Source organism: Argopecten irradians, chromosome 15, assembly GCF_041381155.1.
Source record: "Argopecten irradians isolate NY chromosome 15, Ai_NY, whole genome shotgun sequence".
Taxonomy (NCBI): Eukaryota; Metazoa; Mollusca; class Bivalvia; order Pectinida; family Pectinidae; genus Argopecten; species Argopecten irradians.
Window position 1 is genome coordinate 33,039,426 of NC_091148.1, and position 18,676 is coordinate 33,058,101.

General features: G+C 36.7%; 2 protein-coding genes across 3 annotated transcripts; both read right to left on the bottom strand.

The window, feature by feature from the left end:
* Nucleotides 1–446: 446 nt before the first annotated feature.
* Nucleotides 447–12,074, bottom strand: LOC138309495 (zinc finger protein 782-like). Of its 2 annotated transcripts, none has more exons than XM_069250711.1 (4): nucleotides 11,768–12,074; nucleotides 7,522–7,927; nucleotides 3,931–4,088; nucleotides 447–3,239 (listed from the first exon to the last, which is right to left on the bottom strand). In XM_069250711.1, the coding sequence occupies exons 2-4, from the start codon at nucleotides 7,920–7,922 to the stop codon at nucleotides 2,422–2,424; spliced, it is 1,377 nt and encodes a 458-aa protein (XP_069106812.1). In that variant the 5' UTR covers nucleotides 7,923–7,927; nucleotides 11,768–12,074; the 3' UTR covers nucleotides 447–2,421. The 2 variants fall into 2 exon arrangements, with proteins under 2 accessions (XP_069106812.1, XP_069106813.1); XM_069250712.1 differs by lacking the exon at nucleotides 11,768–12,074 and adding an exon at nucleotides 11,638–11,696.
* Nucleotides 12,075–16,007: 3,933 nt separating this feature from the next.
* Nucleotides 16,008–16,718, bottom strand: LOC138308791 (transcription factor IIIB 50 kDa subunit-like). Its single transcript, XM_069249803.1, has one exon. The coding sequence runs from the start codon at nucleotides 16,716–16,718 to the stop codon at nucleotides 16,008–16,010; it is 711 nt and encodes a 236-aa protein (XP_069105904.1).
* Between the last annotated feature and the right edge of the window lie 1,958 nt (nucleotides 16,719–18,676).

Consider the following 18,676-nt stretch of genomic DNA (forward strand, 5'->3'; position numbering starts at 1 on the left):
GGCCACACGCCAATCATTATTTGTTCTAACTAAAATTGCAGAGATCGATGAAGCACTGATTAGTAAAGCATGAGTTATCTTAATAAACTGGGTTTAAATTGATAACCTGGTGTTGCAATGTTGTAACTTTATGTAAACTATTTTATTAATTTATTGCTTACTACATGTCACCAGTAGAATTCTTCTTCTCGTGTCTTGACATGCAAATGTAGGAATTAACAGAATACCCGTAATCATATTCACTTTTGAACATTCTTTCTGAATTATGTATTTACAATGTACATTTAGGTATAATACTGTACATATAAATATATGTTCTTATGTTACACTCTGAATTAAATGTCATTGTGTTTGACGAAAACGATTCATTAGAAACTTAAAATGTGTTGTTTACGAAAGTGTAAAACCTCAGACTAAATCTTAAATAATATGTTTTATTGTTATAGATAAACAGTCCAAGAGAAGTCATCAAAATATTTCATATACTTGGAACAAAACATTCAATTTTTATATACATGAGATTAACAAATTTTATTATGGTCAGACTAATAGAATGTACATGCATAGGTATTTGGTTTTATAAAATGCTGTGACACCGTACATATTACATTATAAAGAGAAAAAATATCTATGGAGCCAAATGTCTGGGGTACATATATCTAAGTCTATACATGTACATCACCTCTCTTTTCGATGTATTCGCTTCATAAATGGATATTTACATACCTGTGCGTATCAAAAGAGGTTTCAATTCCTGTCCGTTATATAATTAATGAATTCAACAAGAAAATCATAATGTTTGGAGGATTTATGTGTAAACGGAATGAGTTTTGCTTAAAGAGAGTTTCGTCAACAAATATCTAACCTTATTTTGCCCTCTTGCGCCGGTATTAGCCGGTGATTCACCGGCTCACTTTTTCTTTGAATTGAGCGAGTTAGCCGCCTCGCCCGCTCTTGACGAATCGAGCACGGGTAATAGTACAGTACAACCTTTATACAGGAGCAATATATTTTACATTAGTATTTTCGCTTTTACATGTACTACATGTATGTGACCAAAAGAAATATATTTTGAAGCAGAAGATAGTCATACCGATAGCTTGGCTCTCGCATCAAAGCAATTAGCTTGTTTCTCTTCAGGCTGTACACAAAAATATAGGTATGAGGTAGGCTCTGCGTTATGTCCCCTGGTCGAGACACAATGAAATGGGAATTTCTTCTGCTTATCGCTCAAAAAAATAAGAGGGGCTGTCCGTTTGTCCGTTGTCAGTATAATGCAACTGGGTGGGGTGTGCTTGTTCCGTGTCTCTTCCGTGGTGGAATGCTTGAGTGAGATAGCGCTATAAAATGCAGAAGTTATCACAAAGAGACATAACACGATCATACGGAAGTCTCCCAAAACATTACATCCATGCACACAACACATCGCTTATTATGTATTTACTTACTTTCGTTATCAATAGAAAGAACTGATGTAAAGTGGTTTGGTGTTCATTCTGTTGATTGGTTAAGATGATTAAAGTAAGGGTCTCACATTTATGAGCATTTTTTGCCCAATTTTCATAGGAAATGAGTAAAACTTGGTTAGAATTATTAGTCTGAGATAGCATTTTAACATCATATCCATATTGGGCTCGGTCGGCCCCTGGGGGCAGAGGGGCGGGGCCAAAAGGGGTTAAATAGGCTAGAACTTCATAAAATCATCTTAAATTCTGGAAATGGTAGTCAAATACTCTTTATAGATGGAAAGGTCTTAAGGTTAATTATGAAAATTGTGAATTATATGAACCTGGTGTCTCACATTGCCCCCCTGGGGAGGGGGTCAAGTCTACTTTAGTTTATATAGGAAAACACATTTATGAACATTATTTGCTCAATTTTCATAGGAAATGAGTCAACATTGATATTAGCCTGAGATATAGCATTTTAACATCCATATCGGTCCTGGCTGGCCGTATTGCTCATTCGATTAGGCATGTGTTCCGTAATTATGAGTTCCCTGATTGGATATTACTTTTATTAATTATTTGCCCTTTTTATAGTGATATATCACTGAAGTATGCCACCGAACACACCAAGCAACAGCAATAGTGTGTGACACTATATTTATACAGATATATCGGATCCGTGCTGTAAACCAAATAATTTTTGTGACTACCTAATTTCCCTCTTTTACAACTAACCAATTTTCACGACATTTTAAATTCGTGACTACGAGCTTCTACTTGGTCAATATATAAAACTTATTCCTGGCGATTTATTGTCGTGAAATTTACTGTCCACGTTAATCGCATACGAAACTAATTACATAATAATTACCCGCACGCATAAGTGCAGATGAAAGTCCATAACTGTATAACAGGCCAGTGCATATATTAATCTGGTCGTTTTCCTATTTTAAAAACCATATCATGAATTGTTTCATCTGCTATGTATAAGAATATGTCGCCGGAAGCTGTTCCTGTAGAGGAATGTCTTTGAGCATACGTTACAACTGTACAGTTTTTCTGATTTATGTTCAAGGAGATGAATGTTCAAACTGTATTTCCTGCTGTAGGACTTCCCACATTGTACACATTTGTGAGATCTTTCTCCAGAATGTGTTTTCAAATGCTTGCGCAGATTTCCCTGCGAACTAAACCTTTTATCACAAGCGTCACACGAGAAAAGTCTGTCTCCAGAGTGACCCTGTATGTGAACTACCAAAGAGAACTTTCTAGTGAAGGACTTTCCACAGATATCACACGTATATCTCTCTTCTCTAAAATGTGTCTTTAAATGTTTCCTCAGGTCACGTTGGTCAATGAACCTACTATCACAGTGACTACACGGGAAAGGTCTCTCGCCTGTATGTGTGCGGCGGTGTCTGTGTAGGTCCATCTGTACATTGAAGCCTTTACCACATGTGCCACACCTGTGGAGCTGCGTACCCGTGTGTATACGCACGTGTGTCCTCATATCACTTTTGGTTTGAAACAACTTACCACACAGTTGACATTTGCAGTTTTTGTCTCTAGTATGTGTACGGTCATGTTTCCGCATGTATCTTTTATCACTGAAACCTCGTCCACAGTGGTTACATGAGTAAGGTTCAGGATCAGAAAGCTGTGACTGTCTGACATCCTTCTGTCTAATCCCGTCTACCAAATTCCTTCTCTTTACTTCATATTCGTCTTGTTGATCGTTATCTCCTACATGTAGCCCCAGCACTATGGCGAATTTTCTTTTCATGACATCCACTACAATACGACAAAAGGGTAATCAAATTCACACAAATACAGATATTGTTTATACAGTAGAAGTGTTTTATGACCACATTCACCGTAACAGACATTTATATTTTAAAATCTTAGTTTGTTTGTTTGTTTGTTTGTTTGTTTGATTAATTAACGTCCTATTAACAGCTATGGTCATGTAAGGACGGCCTCCCATGTATGCGGTGTGTTGCGTGTATGTTGTGCGAGGTGCGTGTTTTGGGAGACTGCGGTATATTCATGTTGTGTCTTCTTGTATAGTGGAACTGTTGCCCTTTTTATAGTGCTATATTTAGGGGAAGGGAAAGAGACGTCGAAAGGTATAAATTGTCGAATTCTATGCCTACGTGGAGTAACTGTTACAAGTCGATGTTTGTCCGTGTGAAATCGTGTATGTCTTATATCTTATTATTGTTTCCGCAGCAATATGTAGTTATGATATAATAGAAATACTGCAAACATAGTTGAATGTACGTTTTACAGTTATGTTATTTCAGCAATTTTCGTGCTTCTGGAATTTCATTCTGAAATACGAGTGCACTAATTTAAACTGATGTTTTTCGCTTGTATAACTGCAATATGAAATCACGCAAATTAATCATTGCGATTATATTTTAAATTGATATAACGCTAAAATTTTAATGCTCCAAAATAGAAACGTTAACTTTATTCATACCTTGATTTTCAGTATATGGTACAATGGTCGCCTCCTTTTGCCTTGTTTTAAAACCTTTCTTGTACCGCTGCTGACATTCCTTCTTTGTCTCAGCTATGGTCATTCCTTGTACAGTTTCCCATACGTTTGGGTGGTTCTTTTGTATAATGTTGACAACCCTACATAACAGATAAAGCAAAAGTAATAGTGTCGAATATGGGTCTGTCAAGTAGACGATGGTAGAGTGGAAGATTTTGACTGTCAAAACTAGGTTTTATCTCGGTCTTAGTGGAAGATGGTGGATGGTTACCTGTTACCTGCCGAGGAAATGATGTGAAGGCTCGGTCACCTAACCCCATGATCCGAAGGTGAGCTTAGGTCATACTTTGGTGCCCGTCAGTTAATAATCGACTTTATCATAACTACTGGTCAGATATTAACTTATAATTGTACAAAGTATCCGGATGACGGGGACGGACTAAATAGTTCAGTCAATCTGATTAAAATACAGATCCTTATTATCACTACGTTGGATAAGAGGATCTGAGAATATCCCATTAGCGTCAAGATGACCTTTTAAAATGGCCAATCAAATTGGCACTGCCAGAATCTTGACTGGGGACCAAATAGTTCGAAAAAGCTGTCTAAATTATTTTCGTGTATGCAGTCAAATCGACAAAGTTAATTGAAAGTTAATTGTATATGTATACTGGGGCGAAGAGACGTTTTCAATTGATGTTGTAAGGTGTAGAAACTGCATTTGCTCTGAAGTACACGTGGTATAAAGGTCATCTGGACGTGACCCCTTATGGAATATTGTCAGATCCTATATTGAACAGAGTGGTTATAAGGATCTGTGTTTTAATCAGATTGTAGTTCAGTTTGCCTTTTTTCATTTAAACGACTTATATGTCTGACGACTAAGTATTTGATAGCACTCATATTGCTCTAGTTGTATAAATGTATGGGCTGATAATTATCAATTGAACAAATAGTTTGGCTTCTCTTTGAAGACTTAACAGTGGGGCAAAACGGGGTCCATTTTCCACATGTCTTCTCTGAAATTGAGCATTTGATAATACTCATTTTACATAAGATGCAACTATATGTAGTATTCATGTAAAACTATACAAATGGTTGGCTGAAGGGCTGGGCCTAATAGGGGTCACTTTTACTATATTTACATGCTACATGCAAGTGTGATTTTTATATTTGGTTGATGACATGCCTTTGAGACGGAGACCCTGTTGCTTCTAACCACTGGGCCTGAGCAGGCGTTACAACAAGTGGTCAGTTTGGCTAAATATTTGGCTTGAAGTCTCTTATGCTGTGGGGTGAGGGACTGTAATTGTCAGCCCGAGTGCATATTTAGATACAAAAGACTAAAGGCAAGCGAGAAAATCCGCTAGGCCTCTTGTTGAATATGCTATTGTAGCGGGATTGTAGCTACATTATACATGTATTATGACTTAAAATTCATATTTTCTTGATCTGTTTCTATGTTTATCAAACAGTAAATGTATAAAACGAATATAAAATGAGTATTAAACACATTTCATATGTTATATTCTACTACTCATCGATCTAATGTAACTTTATTAGCATTGCTCTTAGTAATGTGAATACCTCCAAGTCAGTAAGGTTGAGCGTCCCATTACAGTTATGGTCATTTAACCACGTGTGCAATGTGCTGTGGTGTTTGTATGTCTCTGGTTTAGGAGGCTGCGTCTACGTTTATGACAGCTGTTAAAGATTTTTTAATCACTGATTTTGTCCGTCAAAAAGAGTTGATCGTGTTTCGCAGGAATCATATTTCATAATCAATATTGCTACAGGTTTACTACTACCCTTATAGACTAATACATGTGGGTAGTTAATATCTTATAGACTAAATACATGTGGGTAGTTAATATCTTATAGACTAAATACATGTGGGTAGTTAATATCTTATAGACTAAATACATGTGGGTAGTTAATATCTTATAGACTAAATACATGTGGGTAGTTAATGTCATATAGACTAAATACATGTGGGTAGTTAATGTCATATAGACTAAATACATGTGGGTAGTTAATATCATATAGACTAAATACATGTGGGTAGTTAATATCTTATAGACTAAATACATGTGGGTAGTTAATATCTTATAGACTAAATACATGTGGGTAGTTAATATCTTATAGACTAAATACATGTGGGTAGTTAATATCTTATAGACTAAATACACATGACTAAATACATGTGGGTAGTTAATATCTTATAGACTAATACATGGTAGTTAATACATATAGACTAAATACATGTGGGTAGTTAATATCTTATAGATAAAAATAAGTCTATAGACTAAATACATGTGGGTAGTTAATTCATAGATACATGTGGGTAGTTAATGTCATATAGACTAAATACATGTGGTAGTTAATATCTTATAGACTAAATACATGTGGGTAGTTAATATCTTATAGACTAAATACATGTGGGGTACATGTGGGTAGTTTATATAATAAATAAACTAAATACATGTGGGTAGTTAATATCTTATAGACTAAATACATGTGGGTAGTTAATATCTTATAGACTAAATACATGTGGGTAGTTAATAGTATATAGACTAAATACAGTGGGTAGTTAATATCTTATAGACTAAATACATGTGGGTAGTTAATGTTATATATCTTATAGACTAAATACATGTGGGTAGTTAATATCTTATAGACTAAATACATGTGGGTAGTTAATATTCTTATAGACTAAATACATGTGGGTAGTTAATATCTTATAGACTAAATACATGTGGTAGTTAAATCTTATAGACTAAATACATGTGGGTAGTTAATATCTTATAGACTAAATACATGTGGGTAGTTAATATCTTATAGATAATACATGTGGGTAGTTAATTCATATAGACTAAATACATGTGGGTAGTTAATGTCATATAGACTAAATACATGTGGGTGTAGTTAATATCTTATAAACTAAATACATGTGGGTAGTTAATATCTTATAGACTAAATACATGTGGGGTAAGTAAATCATGGGTAATATCTTATAGACTAAATACATGTGGGTAGTTAATATCTTATAGACTAAAAATACATGTGGGTAGTTAATATCTTATAGACTAAATACATGTGGGTAGTTAATGTATCTTATAGACTAAATACATGTGGGTAGTTAATATCTTATATAGAGACTAAATACATGTGGGTAGTTAATGTCATATAGACTAAATACATGTGGGTAGTTAATATCTTATAGACTAAATACATGTGGGTAGTTAATATCTTATAGACTAAATACATGTGGGTAGTTAATATCTTATAGACTAAATACATGTGGGTAGTTAATATCTTATAGACTAAATACATGTGGGTAGTTAATGTCATATAGACTAAATACATGTGGGTAGTTAATATCTTATAGACTAAATACATGTGGGTAGTTAATATCTTATAGACTAAATACACATGGGTAGTTAATATCTTATAGACTAAATACATGTGGGTACAATCAATATATTCAAATGAAATTCGTTATACTTTGAATATGAATATCTCTGAAGAAACACAGATGTTGTGTCGGAACACATTCAAGTCAAAGTCACTTACCTTTGTAAATGTTCGATTTCAAATGCTGTCCATTTGGGTTTTGATTCTAGTCCACTACCGACATCTAGCGACCTTGACATTGCTCTGGTGGTCATTCTCCTCGTGCAGGAGCTATTTGTGACGTCAGCCAAACCAGTTTTGTGATAAATGTCGGGTGTATCTGAATGCGAAGGAACAGCATTCCTCCCAGGAATAGTACCGTTTGTTTTTGATTTTTGAAATTCTGTTGTCTTGTCCGACCGTTGATTCTTCCCTTTATATCCGTTGAATTGCAACTTGAATTCTTTCTCTTCCCATTTCGTTCTCTTCGCTTCTTTCAGTGGATTGCTGCTTGGTGTTGTTTGCCTCGTATTTTCTCCCTGTCTTTTTCCTATTCTTGATATTCGTTGTTGCCGTGCCATGTTCCCTGTCGGGTAACGATAACACAATTGAAACATATTTGCATATTCTTTTACTATCATCGATATTCATAATTACGCATAATTTAGTATGAATATGGAGATACGGCTTAGGCTAAACGTTATGAAAGATTGGTCCATAGATGTCCGAGACTGTTGATTGTTAACAACTTAACATAAGTGGCTCATGGGCCGTTAAGGTCACCTGAGTTCAGATACAGAATGGAACAAAGACATATAAACACTATATATTGGCCCATCAGGCACTTGAAATCAGTCAGCGATTTTATAAATTTGACTTTTTAATCTATGAAGATTAATTGGTTCCATCAAATTTGTAAATTCAGAAGAAATATTTTGAAACTATACCATTTTGGCCCCGCCCCTCTGGCCCCTTGGGGTCAGCTAGAATCAATACGGATATGACATTAAAATTCTATTTCAGGTTGATAATTCTAACCCAGTTTGACTAATTTCCTATGAAAACTAAGAAAATAATGTTCATAAATGTTTTTTTCCTATATAAACTATAGTAAACTTGATCCCCTCCCCAGGAAGAAACTTGAGACCCCAGGGTCATATAATTCACAATTTTTGTAAAGGACGTGAAGACCTTTCCATCTATGATGAGTATTTGATTCTACCACTTCGTCTTAGGTGACCTAAAACATTATGCTGTCAAGATTACTCTGGTGATAGAAATACTATAGAAAAAAAAGCATATTTTTTATCTAAACTCCAACAACAGTGATGGAGCACTATATTATGAAGCAATATGCAACAGTATAATGCAATATCATACAATACAAAGAAATATTTTCTAAATGATGACGTCACATATAGACAAGAAACAATACCGAGTGTATCATTGATATTCACGTTATAAGTTAATATATTTAATTGTTTAATTATATTACACACACACACACTTAGGGCTCAATGAGCCTAAATCGCTCACCTGCTAATCATGTCACAGACTTAATAAGAGAGTAATTCAGAATTTCTATGAATGGTCTAGGTAATATCAGGTGTCAAGACCTCTTGGTTCTTGATAAAAAGTTGTTTAAAGATTTTAGCCTATTTTTAGCCTACCTTGGTAGCCATTTATCCCAGTATGCCCTAGGCCCATAACATATCTCTATGCCTCTTAGTATCAAGAAGAAGTCGTTTAAAGATATCGGTCTATTTGACCCCTGTGACCTTGAATGAAAGTCAAGGGCATTCATTTGGACAAACGTTTAGCCCTTCATCCCAGCATGCCACAGGGCTAGTATCAGATCTCTTGACATCTTGGTTATTAAGAATAAGTCGTTAAACGATATCAGCCTATTTGACCCCTGTGACCTTGAATGAAAGTCAAGGACATTCATTTGGACAAACTTTTAGCCCTTCATCGCAGCATGCCACAGGCCTAGTATCAGATCTCTAGACCTCTTGGTTATTAAGAATAAGTCGTATGAAGATTTCAGCCTATTTGACCCTATTTGACATTGTCAGTAATTCAGAACATGTGATGTTCTTTGAGTGGCAGTCATTATTTCACATCAGGAAATAACGTCAGGGATTGTACAACAGTATTTCAAAATATTTTCACAATAGTACTATTTCACAATGATCAAAGACCTCCATAACACGATGTAGAGATCATTCATAACATTGGAATATATTCTATGGCTACTTTGTCCAGTGAAATACATTCACAAATGTTATAATGACTGTGCAGTGTATCATAATAAACTATTATACATTATGATGCAATACCCCCAATGACCTGGCATAATTATGCCAATAACACTCTGATACATAATTTCATTTCAGGCAAAAATGAGTATATATTTACAAATCAACGAAATTCTGGACCTTTATTTTAATCAAGATTTCTTGTTGTAAAAATAGTAAACCACATACAAAATCAAGTACCGTAATTTCCTGCGTATTGTCCGTGGACTCGAAAATTTTTATTATTGAATTTATAATGCTTTTTCTATCATTAACATTAAACATTCTTTTCATGTCAAGTTTGATTTAATGTTACAGTACGTTTACTTACTTTGTATCAAATTCATGTTTCTTTATCAGAATTTAATGTTAAGTCAACGACATCAATGCTTGCAGAAAAATGAAAGAATCAGAGAAAAAAAATCATCATAAAAATATACAAGGGTGTGGAAGGTCATGCAAATTTGAAAATGCATTTGCTGATCATTCAATGTGAGAATAGCCAGGTTATCAATTATAAAGGGTCTCATTAGTAATAGCAGCCTTATTGATTTGTTAAATGTATGTCATTTAATTACACATAAACATTCATTTGTTCATTTCATCTATTATGGTATTAAGATGATAAGGTTACATTGTCGACCCAAGCTTCTCCATACCTACCCTGTTTTGCTCCGTCTCTGTTTTAGTCACACTAAACAACTTTGATTATACTATCCCACCCTATAAACATCACTTAAATCATATACAACACTTTTGTACGATCACTTTTCCAAAATGAATGGATGAATCAGAAATATCCTTGTGTATAATAGTGGTAACACATGAGAGAATAACCAGTCCTCTCTATCCAGTCGATCTGTCTATAGTCTGGACTTTTTTTCAACCGTTCACTTGCACATGCTGTAACCATAGATGCATGCACATTAACCTACAATTCTGGCTTACACTGGTTAATGTGTTCCGATTTTAGACAGGACATTATCACTGCAATATATGCACATACATCTTTAAGTCTTTTTATTATGTGTCATGTGGTTATATTACGTTCTTAATGTGCGGAGTTTATGATAGAACCTGCTTCGAATGCAGCCATACCAGATGATATACTTATTCAACGGTGTCGAGAGGCGCTTACAGGATAAAAGTTAAATGGAAATAAAACCCAACAAAAATCAAATAACAAGAAAAAGTAAAACAACAACAACAGTAAACTCTAACTATAATAGGCGAATACGTGTTTACGTCTTCTAAACATTTATGTATTCTTTGTTCTTCACAACTCTGAATTGGACACCTTAGTTTATTGTTGTTACATATGTAAAGTGTTGATTTGTGCTATTCTCACATATCATTATCAAGTAAAAAATAACACGAATAAAACAGCAAGTTTTAAAAACATTCATTGTTTTCTATCTTATTTTAAAATATCTGTATGGTTCTGGTAAAGACCAAAGTGATTGTTTAGTGAATTGGATCAGAATTTCAGAATTCGTAGACCATGAATCAAGAAGAGAAATCTTTTAAAATGACCTTGACAAAATGTTGTAATCTAACATGTACATTTTTTATGCATGCAACAGGACTTTGTTTTAATATAATGTTGAAAGAGAAACGTTAAGCCAAACTATCGTCAGATGGCCAAAACAGGCAATTTGCCATTCATTTCATACTGTATATACAGTGTATATGCTATCGTGCAAGTTGATGATCAATTCCGAAACTGTGGCATCTACATCGACATTTATTCTAAGGAAATAATGATTTTAGTATAATCAGCAGAAAGTTTAAGCTTCTTTCAGAGAAGCAATCGGTGCAGCAAAACTGCTGAGCATGGTGCAATGGACAGACATCTACTTAATATCACTGCGATATCCTTCACGTTCACGTGAAATTGGATAAAGTCAGTTGCATATCTGAGTTATAATAATTTCCATTGCCGATAATCAATAAATTGTTTGTTATATAAAACACTTCTAACATAGAAATGAACACTTACCTTACATTCTCCAGTCCCCTGGGTTCATAGCCGTCGTCCTCTCAGTCATGAGTTATAATAATTTCCATTGCCGACAATCAATAAAGAGTTTGCTATATAAAACACTTCTAACCTAGAAATGAACACTTACCTTACATTCTCCAGTCCCCTGGGTTCATAGCCGTCATCCTCTCAGTCATGGGACATTGAATATAGGTCACATTAAGTTTATCCTTCACTTTGATTCGGCCAAGTACACGGGATACGCCGCAATTTTCCCATGAAACCATACGCGACAAGTCCCGACTAAACTCGTGTCATAAAAGTGTGTTCAGTGATGCTTATTTATTAAATGCCTGCCTATTGATGTGGAAACGTGACCAGTGTTTACCTTAATACAGGTAAAACCTATCGTCAATGTTGATGAAACCTTTGGCCGTTTACCATCCGTGAGGCTTGCATTAGGTGATTTATACGATACCTGTAATCGTATACATCGATTCAGGTAGCGATAAATATTTAAAAACGAGCCTTATATCCATAACATTTTAAGATAAGGTAACAAAAATCAGACTTTATGCAATCGTTATCAACTTGTTGTTTTATAAAGACAAGTTCATAATTTAAAGCGGCACCATCAGGAAAATAAGATTAAATAGTAGAAAACAAAAACAAAACGCATACACAATATACTCTGATTAAGGTCGGCATCACTAATATTTTTAATGTCTGAATATAAAAACTAAACATATGTATTATATGAATGTTTTACTTAGTTGGCTCATCTACAGTTCGAGTTAACGGCTATAGGGCTTCCCACCCGTCTGACTCAGTATTATCTTGTTATCCGGCGTCTGAAGCGTGACACATACATTGGATTTCGTATTTGCATCATTGGTAACAACAAAAGGCCCATGCTTATAGGTCTTACAAAGTTTGGTTTATTTCCCATGTAAATTAAACAAATACTCAAAAATGTCTTTCCTATCACCACTATAGTATACTTGTAAATTCTCCAGCGGAAAATCTGAAACCTCGAGGCTATGAAATTCGATAATTGTAAAGGATTTGTTTGCTTGATTATTTTAACGTCCTATTAACAGCCAGGGTCATGTAAGGACGGCATCCCATGTATGCAGTTTGTGTGAAGTGGGAGATGTGTGCTTTGGAAGACTGCGGTATGTCCGTGTTGTGTCTTCTTGTTTGGTGGAACTGATGTCCTTTTTAAAGATCTATAACACTGAAGCATGCCGCCGAAGACACTACGCGTTGTTTGATTGTTTGTTTGATTATTTTAACGTCCTATTAACAGCCAGGGTCATGTAAGGACGGTCTCTAATGTATGCAGTGTGTGTGAAGTGCAAGGTGTTTGTTTTGGGAGACTGCGGTATGTTCGTGTTGTGACTTCTTATATAGTGGAATGGTTGCCCTTTTTATAGTGCTATATCACTAGCGTTGCCGCCGAAGACCCACTGCAACACACCCCACCCGGTCACATTATACTGACAACGGGCGAACCAGTCGTGCCACACTCCCTGTTTGCTGAGCGCTAAGCAGGAGCAGAAACTACCTCTTTTATAGACTTTGGTTTGTCTCGGCCAGGGGACAGAACCTAGAGCCTTCCTCACAGGGGCGAACGCTCAACGCAAGGCCAAAAGTGAGGCGGTGCCAAGGAAGGCATTAGGAAAGATAAAGTCAGTTAGGAAGAAAAGAAAAGATAAGATCCTAAATTTAGTCGCCTTTTACGATCATGCAATAGGGGCAGCAGGTACAATTCTAACGCCCTACCTGCAGGGCTCAAATTTTAGGTTATGTTGTGTACAGGATGGCAGTAGACAAACAATGTCAGCCTGACATCTAAGCCATTACCAAAAGGTCGTTTGCTTATGGAATAAGGAAGAGGTGAGACATACAACTTCAAGGCAGAAGCTAATGATTTGTTCTGACTAGACAGTTGCAGCAGCCATGAAGAAAAAAGTATAACCAGACAAAAAGTCTATCTGTAAAACATACATAAAACGTAGGTCTAAAACACCTTTATTTAGTCCAATGTGAAATATGTACCCGACATAAGTTCTAACCTGTCTATAAAGACCAAGCAATGATCAAAGGGAAAAATAGTCATTTGAGACCATAGAAAAGTGATTTTTATTAATTATAGATCCTATAAAAAGCCAAGATCATATCAGGACGATCTCCCATGCACACGGTGCGTAGTGTGTATGAAGTGCGGTGTGGGAGACTGTGGTGTATTTGTGTTATGTCTTCTTGTATAGTGTAACTCTTGCCCTTTTTATTGTGCTGTAATGTCTAGAATATAGTCTTACTTGATAATGAAATGCCAGTGTAAAAGCTTTGTGGATTGATTCCATTCGGTGACATCAGAAGCGATAAAGGTTTGTTTGTTTGTTTGATTAATTAACGTCCTATTAACAGCCAAGGTCACGTAAGGGCGGCCTCCCATGCATGCGGGGGGGGGGGGGGGGGGGGAGATATGTGTGTTTTGGGAGGCTGCGGTATATTCGTGTTGTGTCTTCTTGCATAGTGGAACTTTTGCCCTTTTTATAGTGCTATGTCACTGAATCATGCTGCCGAAGACACCAAACAACACATCCCACCCGGTCACATTATACTGACAACGGGCGAACCAGTCGTCCACTCCCGTTATGCTGAGCGCTAGGCAGGAGCAGAAACTCCCACTTTTATATACTTCGGTGCGTCTCGGCCTGTGGACAACCCAGAGCCTTCCACACAGGGACGAACGCCCAACTCAAGGCCAAAAGTGAGACGGTGTCGAAGGAGACGTTAGGAAGAAAAAGGTCAGTTAGTTGGGAAGAGAGCAAAGATAAGATCCTGAATTTAGTCGCCTTTTACGACAATAGGTTGCTATGCCAACTTCTACTTTATCACACTTTACACAGTATTGTTTCAATGGAATCATTTATTGCAAAGTTTTAAGATTTTTTCGACCAACGATGAGAGCCTCATTGAGGTCGCTAATTGTGGACTGGAGTCCGGTTAAGAAACTACGGCGTTGTACGTTACAGACCTCCAGTAATGACAGAGGTAACGGTTAAGACCACGCAAATTGCAGCCAATACAGAAAGGCTTGGATAGGTCTGCCTGTTTGGATGCGGAACAAATTTCAGGCATCCTTTCATATCCAAGTTGCAATAGTTGGAATTGTGGATGACATGTGAGAACAACTGCTATTCGCCCATAATAGCTTCCTTGTCAATGCACTTCTGTATCTTCCATGTCTAATTGTCTGCCTTGAATTGCTGTTTGTAGTCCTGCTTATTCTTGAAATCATGAACTTGATACAGGACGAAGTCAGCATTTTGTTGGCTTTCCTGTATCACTGTCATGGTGTGCGGACCAGGGTAGCTGCGCATTGACTCAATTGACAAGATGGCAGCTTCAAGCTGACTTCATATGTGCCTTGGACTCTTGGTAAGATATATCATATTTTTTGTATGCTTTGACAAAGGAGACCGAGGACACCAACAACGTCAGCTAAAAAGTGGGTCATCAGGAGAAATCTGTCCCCATTTGTGACGCAACAACCTGCAGAACAGCTCTGCCTTTAGTGTCTCGTTCCATGGCAGTGACAAGAAGAGCAGATATAACTGCACCAATACATCCTACCAACGCCTGAACGCTGTCACCGAAAGACAGCCATCTTGTAAAAAACACTTGCTTAGTTTTGTTAGCCTTTACCCCACTAATAGGTTTGCTCTCTTACAGAATACGCTGAAGTAACAGCGATATATTTGACTATGTATGGAACACAGTTTGCTGATTTCCCACTGAAAAGTTGAAGTCGTGTGCCATGCAGTGTGTTGTTATCAACTGAGGAATAAGTTGTTTGAATCTGGAAAAAACCCATAAGATTTTTAAGAACAGCAAAATATCTAAAAGATTTATAAACATTTGTTCTTTTGGCAGTTATCATTACTGGGTACATGTACCATAGTCACATCATGTGTTTTTTATTACAATTGTATGAATGTTTTGGATAAAATAATATAAATAGAATACATTGAAAATTTGAAGATTAATCAATTTTGAGGGTTTTTTGTGCAGTGGGGATGGCTTCCTGTGCTTGTACCAAAATTGTTGCCATTTGGGCAATCACACAAGACTAAACAGAGTCAAATGCTGTAGTGGTGGCTTTCTGGAAGTCTTTTTCTCAGACACCGGAGTCATTTGAGCACTTCGGTGATCCACAGAACGTTCACGCTTCATCAGATTATCTTTTTTAGTATCGACACAAGACTTACCGCGTGTTGGCACATGTACTTTCTTTCCCTGACAAATACACTGCACAAGTAAGTTCACTCTGATCAAGTTTCAGCCACTTAAACTGAGCAAGGCAACTTGTTACACTGCTAAAATTTCTCTTCTTTGGGGCTGCTGATTCTGTATTGTATCATCTGTTGCTGAGAGCCACTGCCACGTTCTGTACTATAGGCTCTTGGCTCACAGCGACTGCCTCGTTCTACACAGGCTCCTGACTCACGGCGACTGCCTCGTTCTATACAGGCTCCTGACTCACGGCGACTGCCTCGTTCTATACAGGCTCCTGGCTCACAGCGACTGCCTCGTTCTATACAGGCTCCTGGCTCACAGCGACTGCCTCGTTCTATACAGGCTCCTGGCTCACAGCGACTGCCTCGTTCTATACAGGCTTCTGGCTCACAGCGACTGCCTCGTTCTATACAGGCTCCTGACTCACGGCGACTGCCTCGTTCTATACAGGCTCCTGGCTCACAGCGACTGCCTCGTTCTATACAGGCTCCTGGCTCACAGCGACTGCCTCGTTCTATACAGGCTCCTGGCTCACAGCGACTGCCTCGTTCTATACAGACTCTTGGCTCACAGCGGCTACCACGTTCTATACAGACTCCTGGCTCACAGCGACTGCCTCGTTCTATACAGGCTCCTGGCTCACAGCGACTGCCTCGTTCTATACAGGCTCCTGACTCACGGCGACTGCCTCGTTCTATACAGGCTCCTGGCTCACAGCGACATCCTCGTTCTGTATAGATACTACTCTGATGTCTTTTCTGCATAGCTGCTTCTATAACTTTAAGGTGCATCAGGAGACCCTAGAAATCACTGAGCTGGTCAGCAAAATGATATAACAATATCATTATTCAAGGGCTATTATCCCTCAATCAAAACAGTGTGTATTAAGTTCATACATAAACATCCGCTGAAAGGCCGACAAAGGAGAAAATTCAAAACGGCAAAATTAACGAAAGTTACGCTGGACTAATCGGACCAAAATTTTCTGTTTGTTATTGTGAATGTTGTGCTACGTCTCGATTTTTCTTCAACCTTACTTCAAACATGCTAGTTGAAAGGCCATATATTGGTTCACGTTTTGCCATATTGCCGCCATAGCCTTGAATATCCGACACATTATAAGTTGAATATCATGAAATCTACGCCTTATTTCGTTAACGATTTTTGTCAAACAATATCAATTACATTTTGCAGTCAGCATAAACGATCGGTGGCGAGGAATACAACAACAAATACATATTTACCTAGTTCATCTATTCACTTTCGTTTTTGCCTCGAACTACATTTGTACTTATATTCCAACGCCAGACAGTGTTTGATTGTAAATATACTGAAAATACTCACTATTGTGTGTTGGTTGAATTTTCGTATAATGTTATATTACTTTCAATTTGTAAAATTAGTAAAAAAAAAAAAAGCTAATTTGATACTATAAAAATAAATGGCATAATGGTTTTATTTGTGCGTAGAGATATCCGCTTAGGTGTTGTATGGTACCTGCTGACAGCAGGAATCAACCTCAATAGATCAGAACAAAATCGGTGTTATTGATGCCTACGCTCCTGTGACGGCAGGAATCATATGGGTTATAGTGTCACTATCTTCCATCTTTAAATCCCGATCGTAAGTTTTATGTGTATGTGGCGAATTAGAAATTGTCCTCTCCTGTCTGTCAGTCGGTCTGTCATGTTTACAAAATGACGTCGATTTTTGGGTTTTGTAAAATCATTCTAATATATATTTTTCAATTTGCTCCATTTGCAAGCGAATTAATTATATCTAAAATATAACCTCTTGCTTTATTTTAATTCCCGTTGATGATTTGCATGTATAAACTATGCCTTAAGTTGGAAAATTCAATGTTCCATATTACTAGCTCTAATATCGATATTTTTATGTATAGGTCTCCATACTTTTAAAAAGTAGTCCCAAACATGACTGACAGCTGTAAAATCCAAACTTCAAACACATCTACTTTCATGTTTGTATACAAACACTAATACTATACAACATATTAAAGTTATCATAGCACAACATTAAGATGTTATACAACCTTAATTTTAATTGCAACAAAACCTACACTATCAAGGAATATTGAGAGATACTAATTATGGCATATTTTACTAAAAAAATCCTGATTAGTATCAAGTGTAGAGATTATTAAGTGTAGAGCACAACACTAAGATATTTTACAACCTTAATTTTAATTGCAACAAAACCTACATTATCAAGGAATATTGAGAGATACTAATTATGACATATTTTACTAAAAAAAAGTCCTGATTAGTATCAAGTGTAGAAATTATTAAGTGTATATGATTATTTAAAGCATACTCTGTTGAAAGTGTCCAGATGCACCTAAATGAATGACCTCTTGTAATTGTAGGGTGTAGTTCATATAGTCTTGATGTCAATCTAGTGTCTTTTTTTCCCACTCAATATTTTGAATGGTTCTATCATATCTCCTAAGTATTACCACATTACCCTAAGCAGGGTCGAGCGATCAACATGCAATTGGCGCAGCGGTTACAATTCTAACGCCCTACCTGCAGAGCGATTGCGTAGAGGACTGTTCCGTGTTCGGCAGAGATCTTTTCAGCGCTTGCAACGTACTTCTGATATAGCACCGTTGACTCTGTCTATTTACTGGAGAAGAGAGCTACAAGAATCAAGTGTGTAATTTGGATAATCGACGACCAATTTTCTGGCATTTTTTTATTGTGTATTCATTCAACGATTAGTATTTACG